Raw genomic sequence first — 24807 nt, 5'->3', positions numbered from 1 at the left:
TTTTGCCCTTTTATCATAAAAATGGAAAACCATTGCGCAGCGACGATGTCAGAATCAAACAGGTCACTGGGGTCACTTGACGCCATGACACAGCTTACTGAGACTTTCCTTCCCCAGTTACCACCATCGTTAGCTGGACTCAGATTTTAACTCCCACTCCCTGGCGGAAACCGAGCGGGGTGGGGGCAGAGGGCAGTTAAAATGAGCGCTCCCCCCACCCCCCACTACCAGTTGACTGACTGCCGATGACCGATCCAGTGGGACCCTGGCTGCTGCCTCCCGCTCCCTGGCCAGGTAGTGGGACCTGTTTGGGAGTCGGAGAAAAACTTACGGAAATGAAGCCCGGGTCGTTAAGGGTCGGCCAGGCCTGCACATCGCCAGGACGGCCGCCCGATTTGAGGCTCGCACATACCCTACCCCCACCCCACACTTTAAAAGCGAGGCCACTGTGTGAAACACTGCAAGCCCTTTCAACAAGATAGAACGGCAATTATTTCCGACTTATCTTTACCGCTGCAAAAACACCTTCAATGGAGACACAGGTTCTTTTTCTTGCGTTCTAGTTGTAGCAAAATTATAAAATGCGTTGGAGCTTATCCAGTGCACAGCGGAAATCTCCTAGTGTTTGTCTTCTTTCTAGAACTCCCTGCTCTGTGAACGATATGATTTCAAGGCCTTTTCCTCACAAGCTCTCGAGTTTAAAACAAGCACTCCCCCCACTACCACCCACTCCTTTCCTATTTAGTAGCTGAGCGCTGATTTGTCCCGAGCATTGGAGATTTACATTTTCAATCCTCCTCTGACATTTTCCACACAGATTAAACAATACCGCGTCACGTCCAAAGACGTTTGGCGATTCCTACCATGGACTTCTTGTACTCATTGGGCTTGATGCAGCGAACAAAGAAGGGCTGACAGACACCGAGGGTTCTCATCAACAGGTCCAGCGACCGCTTAAACTGGCTGCTGAGAGTTGGCGAGCGTTTCCTGGTCTCCGCTCCCTGGAAAAAATAAGACAATGGAATTTAAAAAAAACACAGGAAGCAATGAAACAACAAGAGACACTTTCCTTTGGAGCCTTTGCTGCAGTGACCTTCTAGGTCATTTTCATTAACTCCTGCACTACTGCTCAGTACTTAAAAAGGGGAGGGGGCCATTTAATTTCCCCCCCACCCACCTCCTGAAAAGAAAATCTTTCTCCAAACTGGAAAAAGCCAAGCAGAAAATGGTCACGTGCAGGAATCATGAATGGTATCGTGTTCAAAAACGGGACTCATTTTATTCCAACACTTGCCCTTCTATTTCCTCCTATACTTTTGTCCTTCTTGTAAGTTGTTCACTAACCGGGCGCTGTCCTACTACATTGTCGATGCGATCCCCAATAATCCAGCACCAAACCATAAAAAGGGAAAAAAAAAAAAATCAAAGCACAGAAGGAGGCAATTCGGGCCATGGTGTGTGCGCTGACTTTGAGAGAGCTATCCAATTAGTCCCACTCCCCCCCCCCCCCCTCTTTCCCCATAGCCCTGCAATTTTTTCCTTTTCAAGTACATAGCCAATACCCTTTTGAAAGTTACTATTGAATCTGCTTCCACCACCCTTTCAGGCAGCACATTCCAGATCATAACTTGCCGTGTTTAAATCTCATCTCTCTTCTGGTTCTTTTGTTAATTATTTTAACTCTGTTCTTTGGTGACTGACCACCTTGCCAGTGGAAACAGTTTTTCCTCTCTCTCCTTTCTATCAAAATCCCTCCAATTTGAACACTTCTATTAAATCTCCCCTTAACCCTCTCTGCTTTGGAGGACAATCCCAGCTTCTCCAGTTCTCAAGCCTCTCCACATAACTGATGTCCCTCAGTTAATATAACTAGATTTATTATGGTTAGAAGCAACTTTAACAGCAACATCTCTCCCCTTAGGTGGGACATTGAGAGGTTCTGATTGGTTTAGGCTTTCCCCGATCTGTAAGTGCCACATGGAATAGGCTGTTAGTCAATTCAAAATCTTAAAAACCATTTAGGATCATTGGATTTGCTAGATGAAAAAAGACCAGGGTCCATCTAGTTCACCTTCTACCATCCTGGTAATCGTATGATGAAACGATAATGGAGTTGTTGACTAATCATAGCACCCCATGAGGACGGCCTCAACCGGGATCTTGGGTTCATGTCACGCTACACGTAACCCCACCAGCGGGAAAAAAAAGTTCTGTTTTTAATACAACTGGACATTCATTCTCTCTCTCTCTCTCTCTGCCTTTCGGGTCTCTTTCTCTCTTTGTCTGTGTAATCTGACCCATTGTGTATTCAGTATACTGAGATGTAATGTTTTCCGTGGCTAACCTGTCTGAACACCAACGACACCTTTGATTGCTGTGACCGTCTCCCAGCCTAATATATGCTATGCGATTTTAGAACCCTTCACTCACTAGCACCTGACGAAGGAGAAAGCCTCCGAAAGCTTGTGATTTTCAAATAAAACTGTTGGACTATAACCTGGTGTTGTAAGATTCCTTACATTTGTCCACCCCAGTCCATCACCGGCATCTCCACATCATATCAATTAGTCAACAACAGACCCAGACATGAGGCGAGGAAAACCCCCAGTGGTGGAGAGCTTGGGGAACCATAGGTCCAAAGTCACCTGTTCCTCCCAAGCATGTTACACTCACCACATGTCATGTCTCAAATTACTCATATACTGTAAGCCAAAATATTATTTTGTATGTATTATTTAATTACAGTATTGAGCTACACAATGTAGATTTTGGTTTGGACACACCACCAGTTTCTTTTTGTCGCATAGAAATTACAGAATAGGGCAATTCGGCCAGTGTTTCTGCTCCAAATGAACCTCCTCCCATCCTACTTCATCTCACCCGATTAGTATATCCTTCTATTCCTTTCTCCCTCATGTACTTATCTAGCTTCCCCTTAGAGGCTCCCCTCCTTCTGCAAGGAAGAGGGTAGCGCTTGTAGATCACCAATCACTAGTCTGTACAAAACAGTATATTCAGCAGCTCACAGAGACTCTACAAACTTCATCTTGCGGACTGACTTGGTCCAGTCTGAATCTCCAGTTACTTAATTGCAGTGACGATGCAGCCCTTACTGGTGTTAACGGAACATCTCTAAATGGTCACTCGGGTATTCATGAAACAGAATTGAAGCTTGACCCCATTCCTCAACTACCAACTTGAAGCTCTCCACATTATCTTCCAGCCACCCCTAGAAAAAAATAGATGCACATCATCTCTCTCCCAAACCCCCCCCACCAACCATGACCATCTCACCAAAAGATAAAAACGACCTCATTTTTGCACTGTGGCGCTGTTGGAGATGACGAACGGGAATGAGCCAGTTAGTTAGAGTCACAGGAAGCCCCACCATTTAACCTGGTGATCTCTCTGTTGGGAGTTAAGAGCACATCTGATCGAGCTACTAATCAGACTAGTTGAGTGGACAACTAGGTGATGTTCAGTGGGGCCTCCGTTATCCACTGTAATAGAACTGGAGTCCCAAATTTTAGTCTTGCCCATTAATGGTTGAACACTACGCTAGATGCCATGATGTGGAGATGCCGGTGATGGACTGGGGTGGACAAATGTAAGGAATCTTACAACACCAGGTTATAGTCCAACAGTTTTATTTGAAAATCACAAGCTTTCGGAGATTATCTCCTTCGTCAGGTGACGAAGGAGATAATCTCCGAAAGCTTGTGATTTTCAAATAAAACTGTTGGACTATAACCTGCCGTTGTAAGATTCCTTACATTTGTCCACTCTAGATGGAGATAGGTATAAATACAAAGAAAAGAAACATTTCCTTTCTTGATAAAAGAAGAAAAATAATGAAATGCAATTTACAAAAAACAAACATTATCGGGCAGTGCAATGAAGCAATCTCTTTGTCCCGCGAAAATTCTGCTGGTTAATTGGAATGCGGATAATGAAGTTTCCTTTATCGTGGATTATTTCTCCAGCAGAGGGAGCTAGTTATGGAGGTACATCGTTCATTGCACAAGGTGCTGGCTGGGATGTTAGGTGCTCAGCGAATTAGAAAATGGCTGCTGAAAAAAAGTGACAGGTTCGATATGCTTAGAGATGGGGTTCGCAGAATGGGGGAGGGGGGGGGAAAGCTAAACAGAGCAACATTACAGAATTACATAGAATTTACAGCACAGAAACAGGCCATTCGGCCCAACTGGTCTATGCCGGTGTTTATGTTCCACACGAGCCTCCTCCCACCCCTCCTGATCTAACCCTATCAACATATCCTTTCTTCCTCATGTACTTATCAAACTTCCCCTTTCATGCATCTATGCTATTCGCCTCAACTACTCCATGTGGTAGCAAGTTCCACATTCCAACCACTCTCTGGGTAAAAGGAGTTTCTCCTGAATTCCCTATTGAATTTATTGATGACTATCTTCTATTTATGGGCCCTAGTTTTGGTCTTCCCCACAAGTAGAAACATCTTCTCTACATCCACCTTATCGAACCCTGTCATAATTTTAAAGACCTCCATTAGGTCACCCCTAGCCTTCTCTTCACTAGATATTCATCATGAAAGTGACAGACTGCAATCTGTTTAAACATATGGAGGTAAATTTTCATCTCTGGTGCTCTTGGTGTAACACATAGGGCCGCCAACCCTCCAGGGTTGTCCTGGAAGTCTTCAGGAATTAAAAATTAATCTCCTGGACAATGCTGTGAGCAACCCAGGAGAGAAATCATAGGGGCATTAAAAAAAAGTTTTTTTTTTTGGAAACACTTTTGTTTATTAGCTACAAAAATATTAGAGATGGGCAAAAAAAGGTTTTTTGACTGGGTGGGACGGTTGGAAGCGGGAGGTCATGTAACGAAACCTCCAGGAACATCTCCAAATTGTCACTCGGGTATTCATGAAACAGAATTGAAGCTTGACCCCATTCCTCAACTACCAACATGAAGCTCTGAAGCTCTCCACATTATCTTCCAGCCACCCCTAGAAAAATACATGCACATCATCTCTCTCCCAAACCCCCCCACCAACCATGACCATCTCACCAAAAGACAAAAACGACCTCATTTTTGCACTGTGGCGCTGTTGGAGATGAAGCTCTCCACATTATCTTCCAGGTGACCCCTAGAAAAAAAAATGCACCTTCTCTCTCTCCCCTCCAACCAACCCTCCACCCACTATGACCGTCTCAGCAAAAAGACCTCATCTTTGCACTGTGGCTCTTGTTGGAGATGAAGAAACTCATTCAACTGGGATAAGCCAGTTAGTGTCACAGGAAGGCCCAGCATTTAACTTGGTGATCTGTTAGGGGTTGAGTGCTCATCTGGTCGAGCTACTAATCAGACTAGTTGAGTTGTCGACGATACGGCTTCCCCTTTAAAGCTGTGAGGATTCAGGGGAGATCTTGGGATTGGATAAGAAATTGACAGAAGGGAAGTTGTTTGGACGAGTTATGTAGCAGTGTGGATGTGCTGATTAACCAATGAGTGGCATTGGGACCACTAATTATTCTAATTTAGAACACTGGTTTGGATTCAGACACTCAATGCAAATTGGTCAAATTTATAGACAATACCAAACTGGGTGAAGATTCAGAAATTCACAAAATATATGAGTTGGAAAAAATATGTACATGGGCAGAATAATGGCACATTAAATTTAACAGACATCTATAAGCACTTAGGTAGAAAATAGGGACTCCATGAATGGCACTGAAATAGCCAAATATGAGGTGGAAATAGACCCACGAGTCTTGGTAGACTCAAATTCTCAATGTATCCAACCAATGCAGAGCAGCAAACAAAGTCAATAGAGTGCCGATCTGTATAGCAGAGTACAAGTCAGAACGAGCCATGTTCAAACTGGATAGTGCTGAGTCAGGCCACTCCTGGCGTACCGTGTCCAGTTCTGGCCGCAGACGTTCAAGCCTTGGAGGCAAGAGCTACAAGATTGATCCATGGTGTTAGAGGTGTGAGTTAGTTAGTTATAGACTGGAAAAACCTGGAGTTTTCAGCCTTGAACCATGAAGGAGTTTTGATAAGAGTAGATAAGGGGAAACTGTTTCCACTGGCAGGAGGGTCAATAACCAAAGGACACAGATTTAAGATAATTGGCAAAAGAACCAGAGTGGGGAGATCAGGAAGCAATTTTACACAGCAAGTTGTTATGATCTGAAATTCACTGCCTGAAAGGGCGGTGGAAGCAGATTCAATAATAACTTTCTAAAGGGAATTGGATAAATACTTGAAAAGGAAAAATTTGCAGGGTTATGGGGAAAGAGTAGGGAGTGGGACTAATTGGATAGCTCTTTCAAAGATCCAGCACAGGCACGATGGACTGAATGGCCTCCTTCTGTGCTGTATGGTTCTATGAAAGGAAGCAGCAGAGAGGTGACCTTATAGAGGTATGTAAAATAGTAAAATGGAAGAGTAAATCCAGAAAATTACTTCAAACTAAATTGAGAGTTGGACGAGGGGGTATAGGTTCGAAGTAGTAACTGACAAATTTAGGACTGATGGAATGGAGGAGCGGAATATAGGAATAGCAGCAGGCCATTCAGCCCCTCTAGCTGGTTCTGCCAGATTCAATTTGATCGTGGCTGATCTGTATTTTAACTAGTGGAGCAAGAAGCCTGAAATTATTAGAGAAAAAAGTTGATGCTACAACTCGGGGGTAGAAGGTTGGAGGGTCTTCCTGGATGGATGAACCAAACTGGGCTGAATATCCTTCCTCATTCATATTTATCTTATGACCCTTACAGGCAGCAGACAGGGGAGGCTTTCATCCCATTAGCCCGGGCAGTGTTTGAATACAGCCCGCAGGAGGTGAAAGGACAACCTTTGAAGTCACTGCAGAATCTTTACAAAAAAAGGACCTTGAAACCTCTCATGCAATTCCGCCCTGATGTTCACACACACTCTTTACCTTTTGAAGAGGTGTTGAAGGAGGACTCAGTGTTCCAGTTCCATAGCCACAGAGAAACTGAGAGACAGACAGACATTCAGGGTAGATGTTATAACAGGGCAGAAGAAAAAGAAAAAGCTGAGATGAGATTATATAAAAAGGAGGGATGTTAGTGGAAACCATAGCAACATTTCATAAATTGGAGAAACTTTTGTTAGACCTGCAGGAACCTAGGTGAAAGTGACATGGCTGAACAATGATTGTGAATCCAATGATCGGCACCCCATCCACCGCCTTAAACATCTACTCCCTCCACCACCGGCACGCCGTGGCTGCAGTGTGTCCTATCTACAGGATTCACTGCCGCAACTCACCAAGACTTCTTAGTCAACACCTCCCAAACCCGTGACCTCCACCACCTGGAAGGACAAGGGCAGCAGGTGCATGGGAACACCATCACCTCCAACTTCTCCCCCAAATCACACACACCGTCCCAACTTGGACATAGATCAGTCGTTCCTTCATCAGCACTGGGTCAAAATCCTGGAGCTCCCTACCCAACAGCACTGTGGGAGCACCTTCACCACGCAACACTGCAGCAGTTCAAGGCGGCAGCTCTCCACCACCTTCTCGAGGGGCAAATAGGGATGGGCAATAAATGTCAACCTTGCCAGTGATGCCCATAGCTCCAGAATGCATTAAAAAAAATTAAGGGCTATAAACTCTACACATCAAGGGGTCAACATTAATGATACCTGCACAAACTGTGCAGACTTTAGAGCATTGACACAAGGTTCCAGATGGAGTGAACCAGAAACAAATAATTGAACCCACTCCAACTTAGTTGGTTTGGCTTAGCACCCTGAAGAGCGATAGATGGTTAATTTTCAACCCTTGGATCTGGACTGAAATGGAGAGTGATAACTGATTGGGAGGTTCTCTTGAAGTACAGTCAGCCTTTCAAGCAAATGTTCGTGATTGTTTTTTTTTTAAAAGCAGCAAAAAGAGAACTGCAAGAGCCCCAACTGCCACGGCCATCTTTGAAAATCTGGTATCGCTGGAGGAGAACTGGGGTTAAACCACTCATTTGTTGGACATAATTTGGAATCAATGGAAGTTTCATACTGCACCCACAAAGGGTGATGAGACCTGTAAGGCTTTGAGTGCCAGGGCCCTGTGTTACCAGGCACTGGGGCCTGGGGCCTACTCTATCACCAATGGACCAAGCATTGTGAAACACTGGTGAGAATTACCTAGGAGTTTGAACACCAATTGGATGAAAAGGTTCAGAAAGGCTCCATTGAGGCCTGCTACCCATAATACAGATGGTGCACCCAAGAAGGCAAACACTCATCGGCCATAACAAACGATCACCTGCCCGGGAGGGCAGAGGTGTGGGGACGATTATGGATCTTTTATTTTCTCCAGAGTGGTCCCAACTTGAGCCACCCAGCTCTACTTCAGCTGCACCTTTGGGCCTCAAAATGTTCACCTTTCCCTCTTCCTCCTCCTCCACTCGATCCACAAAAATAAATCCCAGTGCTAATAGTGAATCAGCAGCCATTTCCAGCATTGGGGGCCGTTGGAAATCCCACCCTGCGACCTCGACATGCTCCCAAGCAAGTCATTAGCAACACTGACATCTTCAACAGAGCTGACCACACATTATTGTACAAGGTCACCACATTTGGGCAAGGGTTGGGACCATATCATCGAACCCATCGAGTCAGTCCAGACAAGCATGCTCGTCCCTCCTCAACGTTATTACCACAACAACTGATTGAATGGAGCTACCTTGTATAAATATTAGCAGAATTTTAAATATTGGAGACCAGCTCTAAAATACCACAAATAAATGCACCAAAACAGAAAAGCTTCCCCTCGCCCCCTCCCATTAAAAATGTGCTGGTTACCATGGCTACATCAGCCTGGAAGATCTGTTTGATGAACTTATTCTTGGAGGAATGGACCAGCTGGATGATATCTCCATGAAGCGTGTCCCGATTTTTCTCCAGAAAACCTGACAAAAAAAGAAAAAAAAACACATGAGGGTTTGGAGGGTTACATCAAGTGGCAGGATCATGCTGACAAGTTACGCTAACAGGACTGGTTATAAAGCTTCTCTGGATATGTATCCTCCTTCTGGACGTTAAATCGGCCATTTATGGGAAGTCCACGTCAGATTAGAACACTTGATCTGTTGTATTGGACCCCCCCCCACTTCAGAAGGCCCAAAACACAGGCTTCCTTAAAAAGTGTGACGACAAAGTCACAACAGCTCAATCACTGAAGCATATGTGGGTATGGTAGTGTAGTTATGTTGCTGCATTAGTAACCTAGAGGCCTGGACGAATAATCCAGAGAACGCGAGTTCCATGGCAGTTTGAGAATTCGGATTCAGTTTAACAAAAAAAAAATCTGGAAATAAAAAGCTGGTACTAGTGAAAGTGGCCGTAAAAACCCGCCTGGTTCACTAATGTCCTTCAGGGGAAGGAAACCTGCCGTCCTTACCCAGTCCCCCAACAATGCCCTCTGAAGTGGCCCAGCAGGCCACTCAGCTTTACCAAATAGCTGCAAAGAATCACATGCAGTACAGCAACTATTGATGGGCAATAAATGCCAGCCTTGCCAGCGACACCCACATCCCGAGAATGTATTTTTTTTTTAAAAAGCATGAACTTTCTGACACTGCAGAACTGTTCCAGCCCCTTTATAATGTCAGTCATGACCTGAATACCTCACGGGTGTGAATACCTGAGCCGTAAAAACTTCAAAATCCTAAGCTCAACAGCATGAAACAGCCTCCATAAGTTTACAACAAATGTGATTTCAAGTGCAAGGGATGGGATGACCTACAAGGATTGGTTTGAAAACCTAAGGAATAAAGACGGCCTTGTTGGTGAGGGGACAACCTTGGTGTATACAAAATATTAGATGACTTAATTAAGTTTCTTTTTAAAGAAAAAATAAAATGATTCGTTCTGGGAATATGGGCGTCGCTGGCAAGGTCAGCATACGCTGCCCATCCCTAGTTCCCCTCGAGAAGGAGTTGGTTTCTTTTCGAACCACTACAGTCCGTGTGGTGACGGTACTCCCACAGTGCCATTAGGTAGGGATTGCCAGGATTTTGACCCAGCGACTATGAAGGAACGGCCAATATGCGTCAAAGACAGGACGGTGTGCGCCTTGGAGGTGACTGTGTTCCTGTGCACCTGCTGCCCTTGTCCTTCGAGGTGGTGGAGCTCGCGGGTTTGGGAGGTGCTGCTGAAGTAAATCTGGAATATTATTTGAAGGTAAAACGCAAAAGTAAGGCAGGATATAACATAGTATAACAAAAAAAATACCATAAGTTCTCAATGTAAAAGGCGATGGAGGTCAGGGAGGATCCAGCAGGCAGTGTAGTAGAAACACAATTGATGCAAGCCTGGGAAAATTTATGTTAAACCTTTATAAATCCCTGGTTAGACCTCAGCTGGAGTATTGTGTCCAATTCTGGGCACCACACTTTAGGAAGGACGTCAAGGCCTTGGAGAAGGTGCAGAGGAGATTTACCAGAATGATACCAGGGATGAGGGATTTCAGTTATGCGGAGAGACTGCGATAATTCTCCTTGGAGCAGAGAAGGTTAAGAGGAGATTTAAGAGAGGCGTTCAAAAGTATGAGTAGATAGGGAGCAACTGTTCCCTCTGGCAGGAGGGTCAGTAACCAAAGGGCACAGATTTAAGATAATTGGCAAAAGAACCAGGGCAGAGATTAGGAGAATTTTTTTTTTTTAAGGCAGCGAGTTGTTATGATCTGGAATGCACTGTTTGAAAGGGCGGTGGAAGCAGATTCAATAATAAGTTTCAAAAGGGAATTGGATATAAACTTGAAAAGGCCAAGGGACTAATTGAATAGCTCTTTTTAAAAAGAGCTGGCACAGGCAAGATGGGCCAAATGGCCTCCTTCTGTGCTGTAAGATTCTGTGATTAGAAGGCTAAAAAGGGACAGCGTTAATGGGCCAAACAGCCCTTTCTCCCTGATTTTTCTGATATTTACACGTTACGAAATGTTATCGTTCCCAAAAGTTAAACCCGTGAAGGTGGGTGAGAGTGAGATGTCACATACCACACCTGATGGGGTTAAGGAGCAAAGAGATTAAACTACACTAAGCACATCGTGGGAGAGCAGAGCTATTCTTGGGCTCCGGTTTCCACAATGGCAGCTACTGTTACCCCAAAGTGCTCGACAATGGCAGCCTACCTTTCGTCTCATAGTAGACTATTCCAGCAAAATGGCTGATTCCAAACTGAGTTTCATAGTTGTTCTTCGGAGGGATGTAATAGGTATTCAGCTTGTGCTGGGAATTCAGTTTGTTCAACATTGTTGCGTCCGTACCCTGTCAGGAGATATTTTTGTAAACACTGTGTCAGCTTTAAAAACCACAATGTCCTTAATAATACATTACATATAATCTATAAAAACAGTTGCACTCCCCACCCCCAGTTTATTGGGGATTAAATTTGGGTGATGTTGCAGAAACTTTAATTCAATAGTCTGACGCTCCCAGTGGTTTCATCTGCTGCCCAACTCAAGCCAAACAAAGCAGGTAGGTTCATGGTCTGGGCCAGGTTCGGTGGTCTTAGCCAGGGCTGCTGTAGTGGGACAACAATTGGATTCCAGTTACTGGGCTGAGGAGGTGGGGAACATAGCCAGGGTTCTTGCTCCTGATCACCATCCAACAATCCTTGCTGGAAAGACATGGGAATCAGCCAAGGACGAGATTGGACTTGGCACTAATTACATAGAATTACACAAATTTACAGCGCAGAAACAGGCCATTCGGCCCAAATGGTCCATGCTGGCGTTCATGCTCCACATGAGCCTCCTCCTACTCTATTTACTTCATCTCACCCCATCAACATATCTTTCCATTCCTTTCTCCCTCATGTGTTTTTACCTCGCTTCCCCTTAAATGCATCTATGCTAGTCGCCTCAACCACTCCTTGTGGTAGCGAGTTCCACATTCTCACCACTCTCTGGGTAAAGAAATTTCTCCTGACGTCTCCCATGATTGAATAGCTTGCCAACCCACATCACCTAGGTTCTCATTAGGACTGGCCAAGTGCATGAGGTAGCTAACGAGAGCAATAACCTCTACTATCTTCCAAAGATACCCTTGATGATGGATTTAGGGGAGATATATTACAAGAGGTACAATCTATGTTGGGGGCTTACAAGAGTTTTAGTCAGTTTTCTTTGAGCCTTGGAACTCTCGTCCAGTATGAGCTGGTTGCTGAGGAGGTGGGGAGGGAGGAGGGAGGAGGACCACCCTAAAAGGCTCAGTGCATTTATTTAGTGGCCAGGAAGATGAGGTTGAAGGAACACTTGGAGAAGTAGCACCAACATGTCTTCATCCTAACTTTCGTTTCTCCACCTCCTTCCATTTGCGTAAAAATCCAATACCACACCCAGACCCCATACCTTGGGGAATTTGCTCTCTTCATCGATGAGCGATATGATGTTCATGGGCTTGAGCGCAATCATGTCGAGTGCATCCTGGTTGTCGGTGAACTCGATGTGCTGCCAGTTGATATTCTCCAGGTTGTACTCCTCTTGCTCCAGCTTGAAGACATGACGCACAAAAAACTGCTGCAGGTTTTCGTTGGCGAAGTTTATACAGAGCTGCTCAAAGCTACAGTGAAGCAGGAGAATACGATTAAAATAGTTCTCAAAAGAATCTGACTTGTACTTATCCCACAATCACATTGCTGACATGGAATGGCTGGCCAATTTTTAAAACTTTTTTTTTAAAAAAAAAAGTGGGCATCGCTGGCATTGATTGCCCATCCCTAGTTGCCCCGAGGTGGTGGTGGTGGGCCGCCATCTTACAACAGAGTGGTTTGCTAGGTCACTTCCGAGGGAGACTAAGGATCAACCGCATTGGTGTGGGACTGGAGTCACCCGCAGGCTTACACCTACGGGTGGTAGAAGTTTGGAACTCTCTTCCGCAAACTGATACTAGCTCAATTGCTAAATTTAAATCCTGAGATAGATAGCTTTTTGGCAACCAAAAGGTATTAAGGGATATGGGCCAAAGGCAGGTATATGGAGTTAGATCACAGATCAGCCATGATCTTATCAAATGGCGGAGCAGGCACCAGGGGCTGAATGGCCTACTCCTGTTCCTATGTTTACTTCCCTAAAAGACGTTAAATGAACCAGTTGGGTTTTTATGACAACCTGACAGCTTCAAGGACGTGTCAAACCGAATTCAAATTCTCAAACTGCCATGGTGGGATTTGAGTTCACATTCTCTGGATCAGTAATCCAGTAACACCACGTTCCAATGTCACAGGACACAAACAGGCCTTTTGACCCATCAACTTTATGCTGGTATTATTCCCGACGAGGCTCCTAGGGCGTGATTTTGGCCTGGAAAAAAAAACGGGTGGGTTGGGGGCAGTAACAACTGCAAAAATCTAAAACCTGCCTATTTTCCGTTTTCACGGGGGTGGGATGAGGGGCGGGCCACCAACCTGCGCTCAGGAAGCGGAGGAGACATTAAAAGCTTTTAAAAAAAAAAGACTGAGGGCCTCTATTTTCAAAACTATCTTGATTTTAGCTTCTGGGGGCTGGGATTCCCAGACCTCCTTCTTACTACATGAGGAGTTGGCGAGATGGCCCCAAACTGCAGGTAAGTGCCTTTATAGCATAGCCTGTGGGCCCAGGAGGAGCAGGAGTGCTTCCCCAAGGCCCAACAAGCCTACCTGCAACGAACCCCCCCTCCCCCACCACAATCTCCGACCCCTCGACCTCTGACCCCACCCCTCCTTGACCCCTGACCTAATACTTACCCGATCACATAGTCTTCCTGGCTTTTCTCCCGCCCGGCTGAGAGCCAGCCTGTTAATCAGACCGGCCTTTCGGGCAGAAACCAGCAAAAGAAAAAAATAAATAAACGTCCTTGCGTCAAAATCGTAAGGATGTCCGGGAAGCCCATACTTCCAGTCAGGAATTCCACCCCCCCCACCACCCGGGCCAAAATCATGCCACTAGAGTCAGACTTGGCTCAGTGGTAACACACCAGTCTCCAAGTCACAAGGTTATAGGTTCAAGTATGTAATCTATGGTAGAAGTGCTGCACCGTCAGATGTGTCGTCTTTCAGGTGAGATGTTAAACCAACACCTCATTGGCCCCCTCAGATGGGTATAAAAGATCCCATGGCACTCTGCAATAGAAGAGCAGGAGAGTTCATCCAGTGTCCTGGTCACCAAAAATCTCAACCCACATCATGAAAACAGATTATCTGGTCATTCATCTCATTGCTGTTTGTGGGATCTTGCTGTGCGCAGCACAGATTGCCGGTCACATTTCCCTAGATTAGAACACTGACTACAGTTCAAAAAGTATTCCATTGGCTTCGAAGTGCTTTGGGACATTGTGAAAGGCATCATATAAACCCAAGTTCCTTTAGTCTAATCTCTTTCCTGCTCACTCCCCATATCCTTTAAGACTCCTTTGTGGAGCAACTGCCTTGATAGCATCTTCCTCCCTCTGTCCTAAAGGCACCAGGTCATGCTGGATAACAGTTCCAAAGGGGAGGGTATCATAGCCAAACACCCCCCCACCACGGGATCAAAACTGGAACTCACACTTTCAGCAGCATAAATGTCAAAATCAAGCACTCCCAGATCAATCACACAAACAACGAGCTTAGATGCAGAGTTAAATTCCCTCTACGCTGCCACGACGACATGCCTCAGCCCCAAAAAGGAGAACTCTCTACCACACCAGTGACATTTACATCCCGTCCGCATCAACCAATTTGTTGCTTCACTGAGTGAGATTGTGAATTAGTGCTGCATTTTCTGAGAGGGGTCACTGGCTGGCAATCAAGAGTGGGCACACTGCTTCTCTTCTCCCTAACCGCATCAAAAATGGGTTGATGAGGACAATTGTAGCACCTCAACCGTCACCCCAGTTAAGGTCCTGTTAACTCACAGACCAAGGACCAAACCTACAATCTCCATGGTCTTTGTAGCTCACTACCACACCGCAGTGCAGTGCATTTACCCAATAAGGAAATCAGGGAATCGGAGATAGATGCATTGTGAATACGAAGTCTGAGAGAGAAAATTAGTGCCTGAATTTCAGTAATGCACTGCTCTCTATTTTAAAATTCCCATCCTGGTCTTCAAATCCCTCCATATCTCTAATCTCCTCCAGCCCTACAACCCTCAGAGACCTCTGCACTCCTCTAATTCTGGCCCCTTGCACATTCCCGATTTTAATCGCTCCACCATTGGTGGCCGTGCCTTCAGCTGCCTAGGCCCTAAGCTCTGGAATTCCCTCCCTAAACCTTTCTACCTTCCTTAAAACCTACCTCTTTGACCAAGCTTTTGGTCATCTGTCCTAATATCTCTATGTGGCTCGGTGTCAAATTTTGTTTGATAATCACTCCTGTGAAGCGCCTTTTACTACATTAAAGGCGCTATATAAATGCAAGTTGTTGTTGCTGCTCTTGATTTTTATCGTAGACAGGCTGAACTAAACAGATGAAACCTTCTACGACAATAACTGGAAAACCAAAACATCCACTAGGAATTAGACTCATTTAGACTGCACCAATATCCCATAAACCATACCGTGAATATCTAGCACTCAATGCTGTGAAAGGAGCAGCTCCTGACAGGGAAAGACAGAAAGAAGTTGCATTTATATAGCGCCTTTCACGACCTCAGGACATCTCAAAGTGCTTTACAGCCAATGAAGTACTTTCGAAGTGTAGTCACTGTTTTAACGTAGGAAACACGGCAGCCAATTTGCACATAGCAAAGCCCCACAAACGGCAATGACCGGATAATCTATTTTAGTGATGTTGGTTGAGGGATAAATATTGGCCAGAACACCACGGGGAACTCCCCTGCTCTTCGAAATAACGCCATGGGATCTTTTACGCCCACCTGAGAGGGCCGACGAGGCCTCGGTTTAACGTCTCATCCGATAGACGGCACCTCAGCGGCGAGAGTGCTACCGGCAGACAGGGACGTAGGGATGTACAGGACAGTAATGGACGTTGTCCCATCTTACCTGTTGACGTGGAAGTTTTCGAACCCAAAAATATCCAGCAAGCCGATCGACCTGCGCATCACCTTGGGTTCACGGGACGGAGGTTTGTAAATAGCAGCATTGATCTTCTCCACTATCCACACAAAGAGTCTCCCATAGATACCCTTGACGATGGGTGTAAAAAGGGGGACAAAATATAGGGGCCACATCAGATTAAGGAGAGATACGGCAGATCTTTGCACTCCGACCCCCTCTCTAGGTTTTTGTCCCCAATATCTTTCTTCCTCCCTCCCCAGTCTCTTCTGGTGATTCCTCTTACCTCTGCAAAACACCACCACTGCTTCAGCGAGAGGCTACTGGGAGGCAGTGTGATCCCAGGGCTTCTCAGGTCTGGAAGCCTGTGGGTATCTGACCCCAAAAAAGGTATTTTTGGTAGCATTTCATATTCACACCTAGCTGCCCAAAATACAGGCAATTGTTAGTTTCCACTGGAACCTCTGCAGGCGACCATGTGATCACCAACTTGGCAATAGCAATCTAAAAACATAATGCACAACGGTCCTCAGATGTTAAAACCAGGCCACTTGATCCAACATGAGCACCAGAAAGGAGAGACAGACAGACATGGGGGTTAGATTTCTGAGGGGGTTCTCCAGATCCTCAGTCGTAACTTTGCCGGAAAACCCCGAGAAACGCCATTGCTCCAGGGTTTCCGTGGCTCTTCCAAAGATACAGCGGACAATCAGGAGAACCCCATGGGAATTCTCCAGACACCCCCGGGCTGTGCAGCTATTGCCTCTGGTGCTTTTTGTTTATAAACCAAAACGGGATCAAAGTGGGCTATCTGCAAAGGGCCTGTTCCAGCAACAAAGGGATCCAACGTATAAATGTCAGGCACGGTAGCAATTCTTAAGTTTTCTGTTCGCTGTGCTTCTATACATGAAAGGGGATGGATAAAGATCCTTGAGCAAGAAGTTTATGCATGTACTATTGTGTATCTAAGAGCTTGCTGAGTGAAGCTGCAAGAACTACCATCTATTTTTAAAACAGTCAATCCAGTTTGCACAGAGCATAAATTTGGGTATTGACTATAGAAGAAATTTGCAGGGCTATGGACAAAGAGCAGGGGAATGGGACTAATTGGTTTGCTCTTTCACAGAGCTGCCACAGACACGATGGGCTGAATGGCCTCCTTCTGTGCTGTATGGTTCTATGAGTATCTTGCCTATTTTTATGCTTCTGTATATTATTTTATCTGTAAATAAATGTGAACAGCAGTTTTAGCCTGTAGGTAGTGTCGTCTAGTGGCAGGTTAGGTCCTCTTGATATGATAGGAGAACCAAGTGGGCATCCTGTGTAAATTTTAACGAGCAAGTAACTTACTGTAAGGGGGTTCATTGTTAGACCTGGGCATGCTAATTCAAACATGGCAGAGAATAAAAGATGCAGGTTTCTGTTTATGGGAGACTCAATTTAGTCATGAAAATGGCTATCTAACTATTAATACGAGCAAAGGTGTTGGAAGAAAGCCCAAACTATAACAACTTGGTTGCAAACTAACAAAGATTTTCCAGACATGAGAAGAAAATAAGCAGGTTTAAAAATGAACGTTAAAACATTTCACTCTGCTCGTCCTATCTTTCCTCCTTCGCGCCCGCCTCCAGTTCTCTTGTTAAAACTTTACTTTGTATGCAAACCTTCTTTCAGCCTCTCTTCCTGCCCCTGGAGCTCATGGTTCTCGGCAACGATGTGAATTTTAAAAACAAAGTGGGTTTTCATTGGCTGAAAGCCAATTCCAAAGGCCAATTTTCCAGCCAATCAAAAGCCCAAGTTTTATGATTGACATCATTACCTTTACGATATGACTAGGATGACCTATTAAAACGTGTAGAACAACATCAGAACATAAAGTGGCTCTCCCCGAACAAACACAGCCAATGGCTGTCCTCAGCCAGACAGCAATCAGAGGAATAAGTGTTAAAAAGACTAAAAGGGGCATAGTTTTCACTGAAAGATTAAATGTCAAATGTCTGCCAACTTGATGCACATTCAACTTTGTTCAAAATCTTGGTTTTCTACTCACTCTTTACAAAAAAAAGAGACAAGTGGTACTTACTGAGAAAAGGCTTCTCTATGATTTTCACAGCAAGGAACTCTCACCTTCACAAAAGCATCTCTGACATCCAGGGCTTGGTCCATGTTAAGAGGGGTGGACACCGTCTCCCCCCGTGTTATAATGGTACGGCTGGTGAGGCAGTTCTGCAGGTCCAAACAATCAACCTGAAGGAACAAGGTAATCCGGAGAGGTTAAAAAGCAGATTTAAATGGAGCCTTGCATCATCCATTTTATTGGTGACCGCAAAGAATCAGAATTATACAGCACAGGAGGTGACCATTCGGCCCATCGTGCCTGTGCCGGCTCTTTGAAAGAGCTACCCAATTAGTCCCTGCTATTTCTCCATGGCCCCTCAAATTTTTCCTTTTCAAGTATTTATCCAATTCCCTTTTGACAGTTACTACTGAATATGCTTCCACCGCCCTTTCAGGCAGCACGTTCCAGATCATAACTTGCTGTGTAAAAATGTCTCATCTCCCCTCTGGTTCTTTTGCCAATTATCTTAAATCAGTGTCCTCTGGTTACCGACCCTTCTGCCAGCGGAAACAGTTTCTCCCAATTACCCTATCAAAACCCATGATTTTGAACACCTCTATTAAATCTCACCCTTAACCTTCTCTGCTCTAAAAAAAGGAAAACAACTCCAGCTTCTCCAGTCTCTCCACATAACTGAAGTCCCTCACCCCGATTGCATTCTAGTAAATCTCCTCTGCACCCTCTCCAAGGCCTTGACATCCTTCCTAAAGTTTGGTGCCCAGAATTGGACACAATACTCCTGCTGAGGACTATAGTTTTGAAAACATTTTGTTATACTACGTTATCCCTACCCAACACCGTTGTGGGAGTACCATCAAAAGGACTACAGCGGTTCAAGGTGGCCCTTCACTACCTTCTCAGGACAACTAGGGATGAGCAATAAATGCCAGCCTAGACAGCAGCATCCATGTCCCGAGAACAAATAAGAAAATAACAGGTTTTTTTTTTGGATGAGGGAGGAGTGTAGAGAGAGCTGAACTTTTGTCCTCCTCAGGGAGACATCCAAAACTCATTTTGCACTAATATCAACATTCCCACACCAGGCACTGCAACATTTTTTGCATTAACCCCTAACTTTAAAAATACCATAAATCTACATCACCAGTGTGACATTTCCATCTAATTTATTGGCCAGCCTCATGTGGAATGCTTTGTAACACAGCCAATAGGAACGGGATTGCAACTGCCCAAAGCAATGGCTCCCGAAGGTGAAAGGTGGCTACTTGCACACCTTTTAATTGGAGGAGAGAGTGGGGTAGGAAAAAGTGTGAGGGAGAATGATTCCAAAATAGATAAATGGAAGTATAAATTACAAATCGGTGTCAGCCTTGGCTCAGTGGGTGGCGCTCTCACCTCCGAGTCAGAAGGCTGTGGGTTTAAGTCAAACTCCAAAGACATAGAATGGTCTCCTTCTGTGCTGTAACCATTCAGCCCGTCTAGTCCATGCTGACTGTCAGAGCAGTCCACCTGGTCTCTCACTCCCACCCTTTCCACATAGCCCTGCAAAAATGTTTTTTCAGGTGGTGTTCCCCAGGGGTCGGTACTAGGACCACTGCTTTTCTTGATATATATTAATGACTTGGACTTGGGTGTACAGGGCACAATTTTAAAATTTGCAGATGACACAAAACTTGGAAGTGTAGTGAACAGTGAGGAGGATAGTGATAGACTTCAAGAGGAAATAGACAGGCTGGTGGAATGGGCGGACACGTGGCAGATGAAATTTAACGCTGAAAAATGCGAATTAATACATTTCAGTAGGAAGAACGAGGAGAGGCAATATAAACTAGAGGGCACAATTCTAAAAGGGGTAGAGAGACAGAGATCTGGGGGGTTTATGTGCACAAATTGTTGAAAGTGGCAGGGCAGGTTGAGAAAGCGGTTAAACAAACATATGGGATCCTGGGCTTTATAAAGAGAGACAGAGTACAAAAGCAAGGAAGTCATGAACCACCTTTATAAAACACTGGTTCGACCACAACTGGAGTATTATTTCCAGTTCTGGGCACTGCACTTCAGGAAAGATGTGAAGGCCTTAGAGAGGGTGCAGAAAAGATTTACTAGAAAGATTCCAGTGATGAGGGACTTTAGTTACATGGATGGACTGGAGAAGCTGGGGTTGTTCTCCTTGGAACAGAGATGATTGAGAGGAGATTTGATTGAGGTATTCAAAATTATAAAGGGTCTTGACAGAGTAGATAGAGAGAAACTGTTCCCATTGGTGGAAGAGTCAAGAGCCAGAGGACACAGATTTAAGGTGATTGGCAAAAGAACCAAAGAGATGACATGAGGAAAAACTTTTTTAAAAAAAACACAGCAAGTGGTTAGGATCTGGAATGCTCTGCCCGAGGGGGTGGTGGAGGCAGATTCAATCATGGCCTTCAAAAAGGAACTGGATAAGTACTTGAAAGGAAAACATTTGTAGGGCTACGGGGATAGGGCGGGGAGCGGGACTAGCTGGATTGCTCTTGCATAGAGCCGACATGGACTCAATGGGCCAAATGGCCTCCTTCCATGGTGTAGCCTTTCTATGATTTTAAGTACTTATTCAATTCCCTTTTGAAAGCCACGACTGAATCTGCCTTCACCACCACCACCCCTAGCAGTGCATTCCAGATCATAACCACCCACTATGTAAAAAAGTTCATCCTCTTCTGTGTCCTTGCAATATAAATCCTGGGGTAGAGTTTCCACTTTGGGCACAATCAGGAAAATGCGCCCAACATTGCGCCGGTTAGGTTACAGTTCAAGTTTCCGCGAAAATGCATTTGCACAAACGTAAAATCATCCATGAACCAGCGCAGTTGGGCAGCGTAATAGAACTTTCCATTAAAAGGTATTCGTGGATATATTTAAGAGTGGTAACCTGGTGCAGTTTTATCAATACAGCTAAAAACGGGTTTATTAGCAAAAATAAGCATTTTTATTAAGGGTGTCTAGTCCTCCACCTAGGAGTATCCAGATTTTTTTTTTAAAGAAAATCACTGAAAAAATATACTGAACCATTTCATAGTTTCATTGATGTACAATGGTCAGTTTCCTACTAAATTAAATGTTTTTGAATATGAAAAAGCTTTTAAAATGTGCCTGTGTGCCTATGAAAACGAGCTCAATTTGAAGTGCCTTCCTGAACCAGCGCAATCTCTACCTGGGCGGGGCCTGCTCCAGACGAAGTGAATCCTGAACCAGCGGAAAAGATTGCGGAAAGCAGGAACGCAAACGGTTTTGGGCGTAACTCCCTTCAGTTTAAAACTCCCCTGATCTTTTGCACTGGTTCAGCCGATATTACAGGCGTAAACTCAAATTATTCTTCTTTTCCCCCCCAATCCCCACTCCCACTCTACATTTGATCTCAGTATGAAGCTATAGAGCTCTTATCTACGAATAGATGCAGACACACTGGTAGTGTATTAAGTGAGCACAGACATACTCACCTCCAGGAGAGACGCAGCTGTTGCCAGTTGTGTGGAGTAGACGACCTCACATGAATCCAGATTGTCATACACTCGAGCTGGAGAAGGATCGGCAGGATAAACAAAAGCCAATCATCTCAATTGCAATTTAAGTAAAACAACTATTTTGTTTGCTCATCATACAGGAGGCACAACATTGGGATCCCTGCTGCATTTAGATTACAGGATGCCATTGGCAGCAGCTCAAACTATGGCTACACACACATGCTCCTAGAGCCAGAGAACCATCTCACGGAGGTACCAACTGCCCCCTCCCTGTGTCACCAGCCACTATTTCGAACTGCAGGGACACCCATACAGCAGGGTTAGGAGGGATACGCTGCAATTTGTCTGTCTGAGCTTGGGGATTTGGCCAGAGTCGGGGGAGGGGGGGGAAAGAGGGGTTGCGGGAAAGAGGGCTTCAAAGCCTACTGTGACACTCAGGAAATTACACATATGGACATTGGATGAGGTAGAACTGGACTTAGCTGGGATGCCTCCACAAATGGCCCAACAGGTCAGTGTTTACATTTGGACATAAAGAGTTTGCATTTATATAACATCTTCCCCACCCTCAAAGCATCCCAATGTGGCTCAGTCGGTAGCACTCTCATTTCTGACAGACGGTTGTGGGTTTAAGTCCCACTCCAGGGACTTCAGTACAAAATCTAGGCAGACACTCCAGTGCAGTACTGAGGGAGTGCTGCACTGTTGGAGGTGTCATCTATCGGATGAGACGTTAAACCATGGTCCAGTCTGCCCTCAGGTGTGAAAGATCCCATAGCGCTATTTCACGGAGTGAGTTCTTACCAATATTTATCCCTCAACCAACACCTAAACACAGATTATCTGGTCATTACCACCTTGCTGTTTGTGGGACCTTGCTGTGTGCAAATTGGCTGCCATGTTTCCGACATTACAAAATGACTGCACTTCAAAAGTTGACTGTAAATCGCTTTGGGACGTCCTGAGGTCGTGAAAGGTGCTATATAAATGCAAGTCTTCATGCATTCATTCATTCATTGTGCTTCACAGTTAATATTAGTCACTTATGTGAGCAAATATAGCAAAGTCCCATAAATGGTAAATTTACAGGACTATTTGGGTGGTGTCGATAGAGGGAAGAACATTGGCCAGGAAAACAAGACAATTCCCTGTGCTTCCTCAAATAGCACCATGGGATCTTTTACATCTACCTGGGCCTCTACTTAACCACTCATCTGAAACATGGCACCCCCGACAATGCAGCCCTCCCTCAGCACAGCACTGAGAACCACGAGGGGAAACAGCCACTCGAGGCACAAAATGCCCGATCATTAATCTTATATTCCTAGCTTCCTGTCCATCATGAAGCAGCTCATCTCTAGACTTACGTTCATAAGCCAGGTTGCCCATGTGCAGAATTGCAGCCATCAGTTTGGAGATTGCCCAGTGCTCGGTGTCTGTGAACATGAGGACCTTCATCGCGGAGCGAATGTTGGCGTACTCCTTGTTGTCGTCACGCCCATCGCAGAGGGTGCATTTACCCTGGAACAAACATTTCAATGTCGCATCAACAACTTGCATTTATATAGCGCCTTTAACATAGTAAAACTATCAAACAAAATTTGACACCAAGCCACATAAGGAGGCATTAGGACAGGTGAACAAAACCTTGGTCAAAGAGGTAGGTTTTAAGTTGGGTCTTAAAAAGGAGGAGGGAGAGGTAGAGGGGTTCAGGGAGGGATTTCCAGAGCTTAGGGCTTTGGCAGCTGAAGGCACGGCCGCCAATGGTGGAGTGATTAAAATCGAGATGCGCAAGAGGCCAGAAATGGAGGAGCGCAGAGATCTGAGGGTTGTGGGGCTGGAGGGGGTTACAGAGACAGGAAGAGGCTGTGGAGGGATTTGAACTCAGCTGTGGATGGGCATGGGTGTACAGCTACACTGGGAATGAACAAAGTGAGGGTCTTAGTTTACTAATGCACAAGGAGGGGTGGATCAATCAGGTGGGGAGTGCGAGCTCATGACTGAGATTACAGGTCGGATTGTAGATTTTAATATTCTACCTTAGAACGGGTACAGCTTATAACTGTGTGCAATGGCACGACACTGTAGGGTGTTGGAGCGCCAATATGTTGGGTCACAGTATTAAGACACTCATTCATGCTTGCAATTCCCCACTCAAGAGACCCTGCCCTCAATATAGAATCTCCAGCACGTACTACACGAATGGGAGAGGTCAAAGGGGGGAAATCTGGAGAGTCACATCTTCTGGCAGCTGGTTGGAACATTGGAAGAGGGTCAGGATTGTAGCAGTGAGCTTGGGGGGAAGGGGGCGTTGGGGAGAATGGGAATGCAGCAGAAAGGTCAAAGGTAAACTGATTTAACAAGGGCTCTTTACTGTTCCTTTGAGTGCTAGATTTCACCAGTTTTTGCTTAAGAAAAATATCTGATCTCTGACACCATGAGCTACTTAGATGTGCGAACCTAAAACAAGGCATCAATCAATGGTACATCAATCTTTATGCAGACCAGCTAGATTTAGGATGATCAAAGATACCAACTGCAAGATAGCCTATAAATATGATGTTACTTGCTGGGCATTACACTTGTGTTTATTACATTCAATTTCCTGGTTGCTTGTTGTAAAGTCTCAGCCAGCATAGAGAATCTGATTTCTAATACCCAGATATTGGGGGTAATTTTCACCATCACCGCCTGGACAGTAAGCTGGCAGAGTGGGTCGCCCGTCCGATGTGGAACCCGCCATTTCAACGGGATGATAATTGGGCAGCGCTACAAAGGCCGGGCGATCTGCTCCATCAGATTAATGCCCGGTGGGGTGAAGGTGAAAATTACCCCCATTAATTTGCTGCTTAGACAACGTGAAGCAGGTGGGCACTTCTATCAGCCATCGACAGCAGGAACTGGGACAGGACAAAAGCAAGGAAGTTATGCTAAACCTTTATAAATCACTGGTTAGGCCTCAGCTGGAGTGTTGTGTACAATTCTTGGCATCACACTTTAGGAAGGATGTCAAGGTCTTGGAGAGGGTGCATTTACTAGAATGTTACCAGGGATGAGGGACTTCAGAATCTGGGATTGTTCACCTTAGAACAGAGACAGTTAAGGGAGATTTAATAGAGGTGTTCAAAATTATAAGGAGTTTTGATAGTGTAGATAGGAGGGTCGGTAACCAGAGGACACAGATTTAAGATAATTGAGAACCTGAAAGGGAGATGAGGCGCGCACACACACAACACTT

General features: G+C 45.1%; 1 protein-coding gene across 1 annotated transcript in view; it reads right to left on the bottom strand.

Annotated features, from left to right (window-relative positions):
• myo7aa (myosin VIIAa) overlaps positions 1–24807 on the bottom strand; it is a 118608-nt gene that overhangs the window by 71596 nt on the left and 22205 nt on the right. Inside the window, exons 8-15 of the mRNA XM_067985673.1 lie at positions 22937–23090; positions 21546–21622; positions 18120–18239; positions 15981–16123; positions 12371–12581; positions 11150–11285; positions 8821–8927; positions 864–1001 (exon numbers count right to left, since the gene is read on the bottom strand). Of these exons, the coding sequence (XP_067841774.1) occupies positions 864–1001; positions 8821–8927; positions 11150–11285; positions 12371–12581; positions 15981–16123; positions 18120–18239; positions 21546–21622; positions 22937–23090 (1086 nt within the window). The remainder of the gene's footprint in view (positions 1–863; positions 1002–8820; positions 8928–11149; positions 11286–12370; positions 12582–15980; positions 16124–18119; positions 18240–21545; positions 21623–22936; positions 23091–24807) is intronic.

This window comes from Heptranchias perlo, chromosome 6, assembly GCF_035084215.1.
Source record: "Heptranchias perlo isolate sHepPer1 chromosome 6, sHepPer1.hap1, whole genome shotgun sequence".
Taxonomy (NCBI): domain Eukaryota; kingdom Metazoa; phylum Chordata; class Chondrichthyes; order Hexanchiformes; family Hexanchidae; genus Heptranchias; species Heptranchias perlo.
Note: the sequence above shows the minus strand (reverse complement) of the source record. Positions and strands in the feature narration are given on the sequence as shown.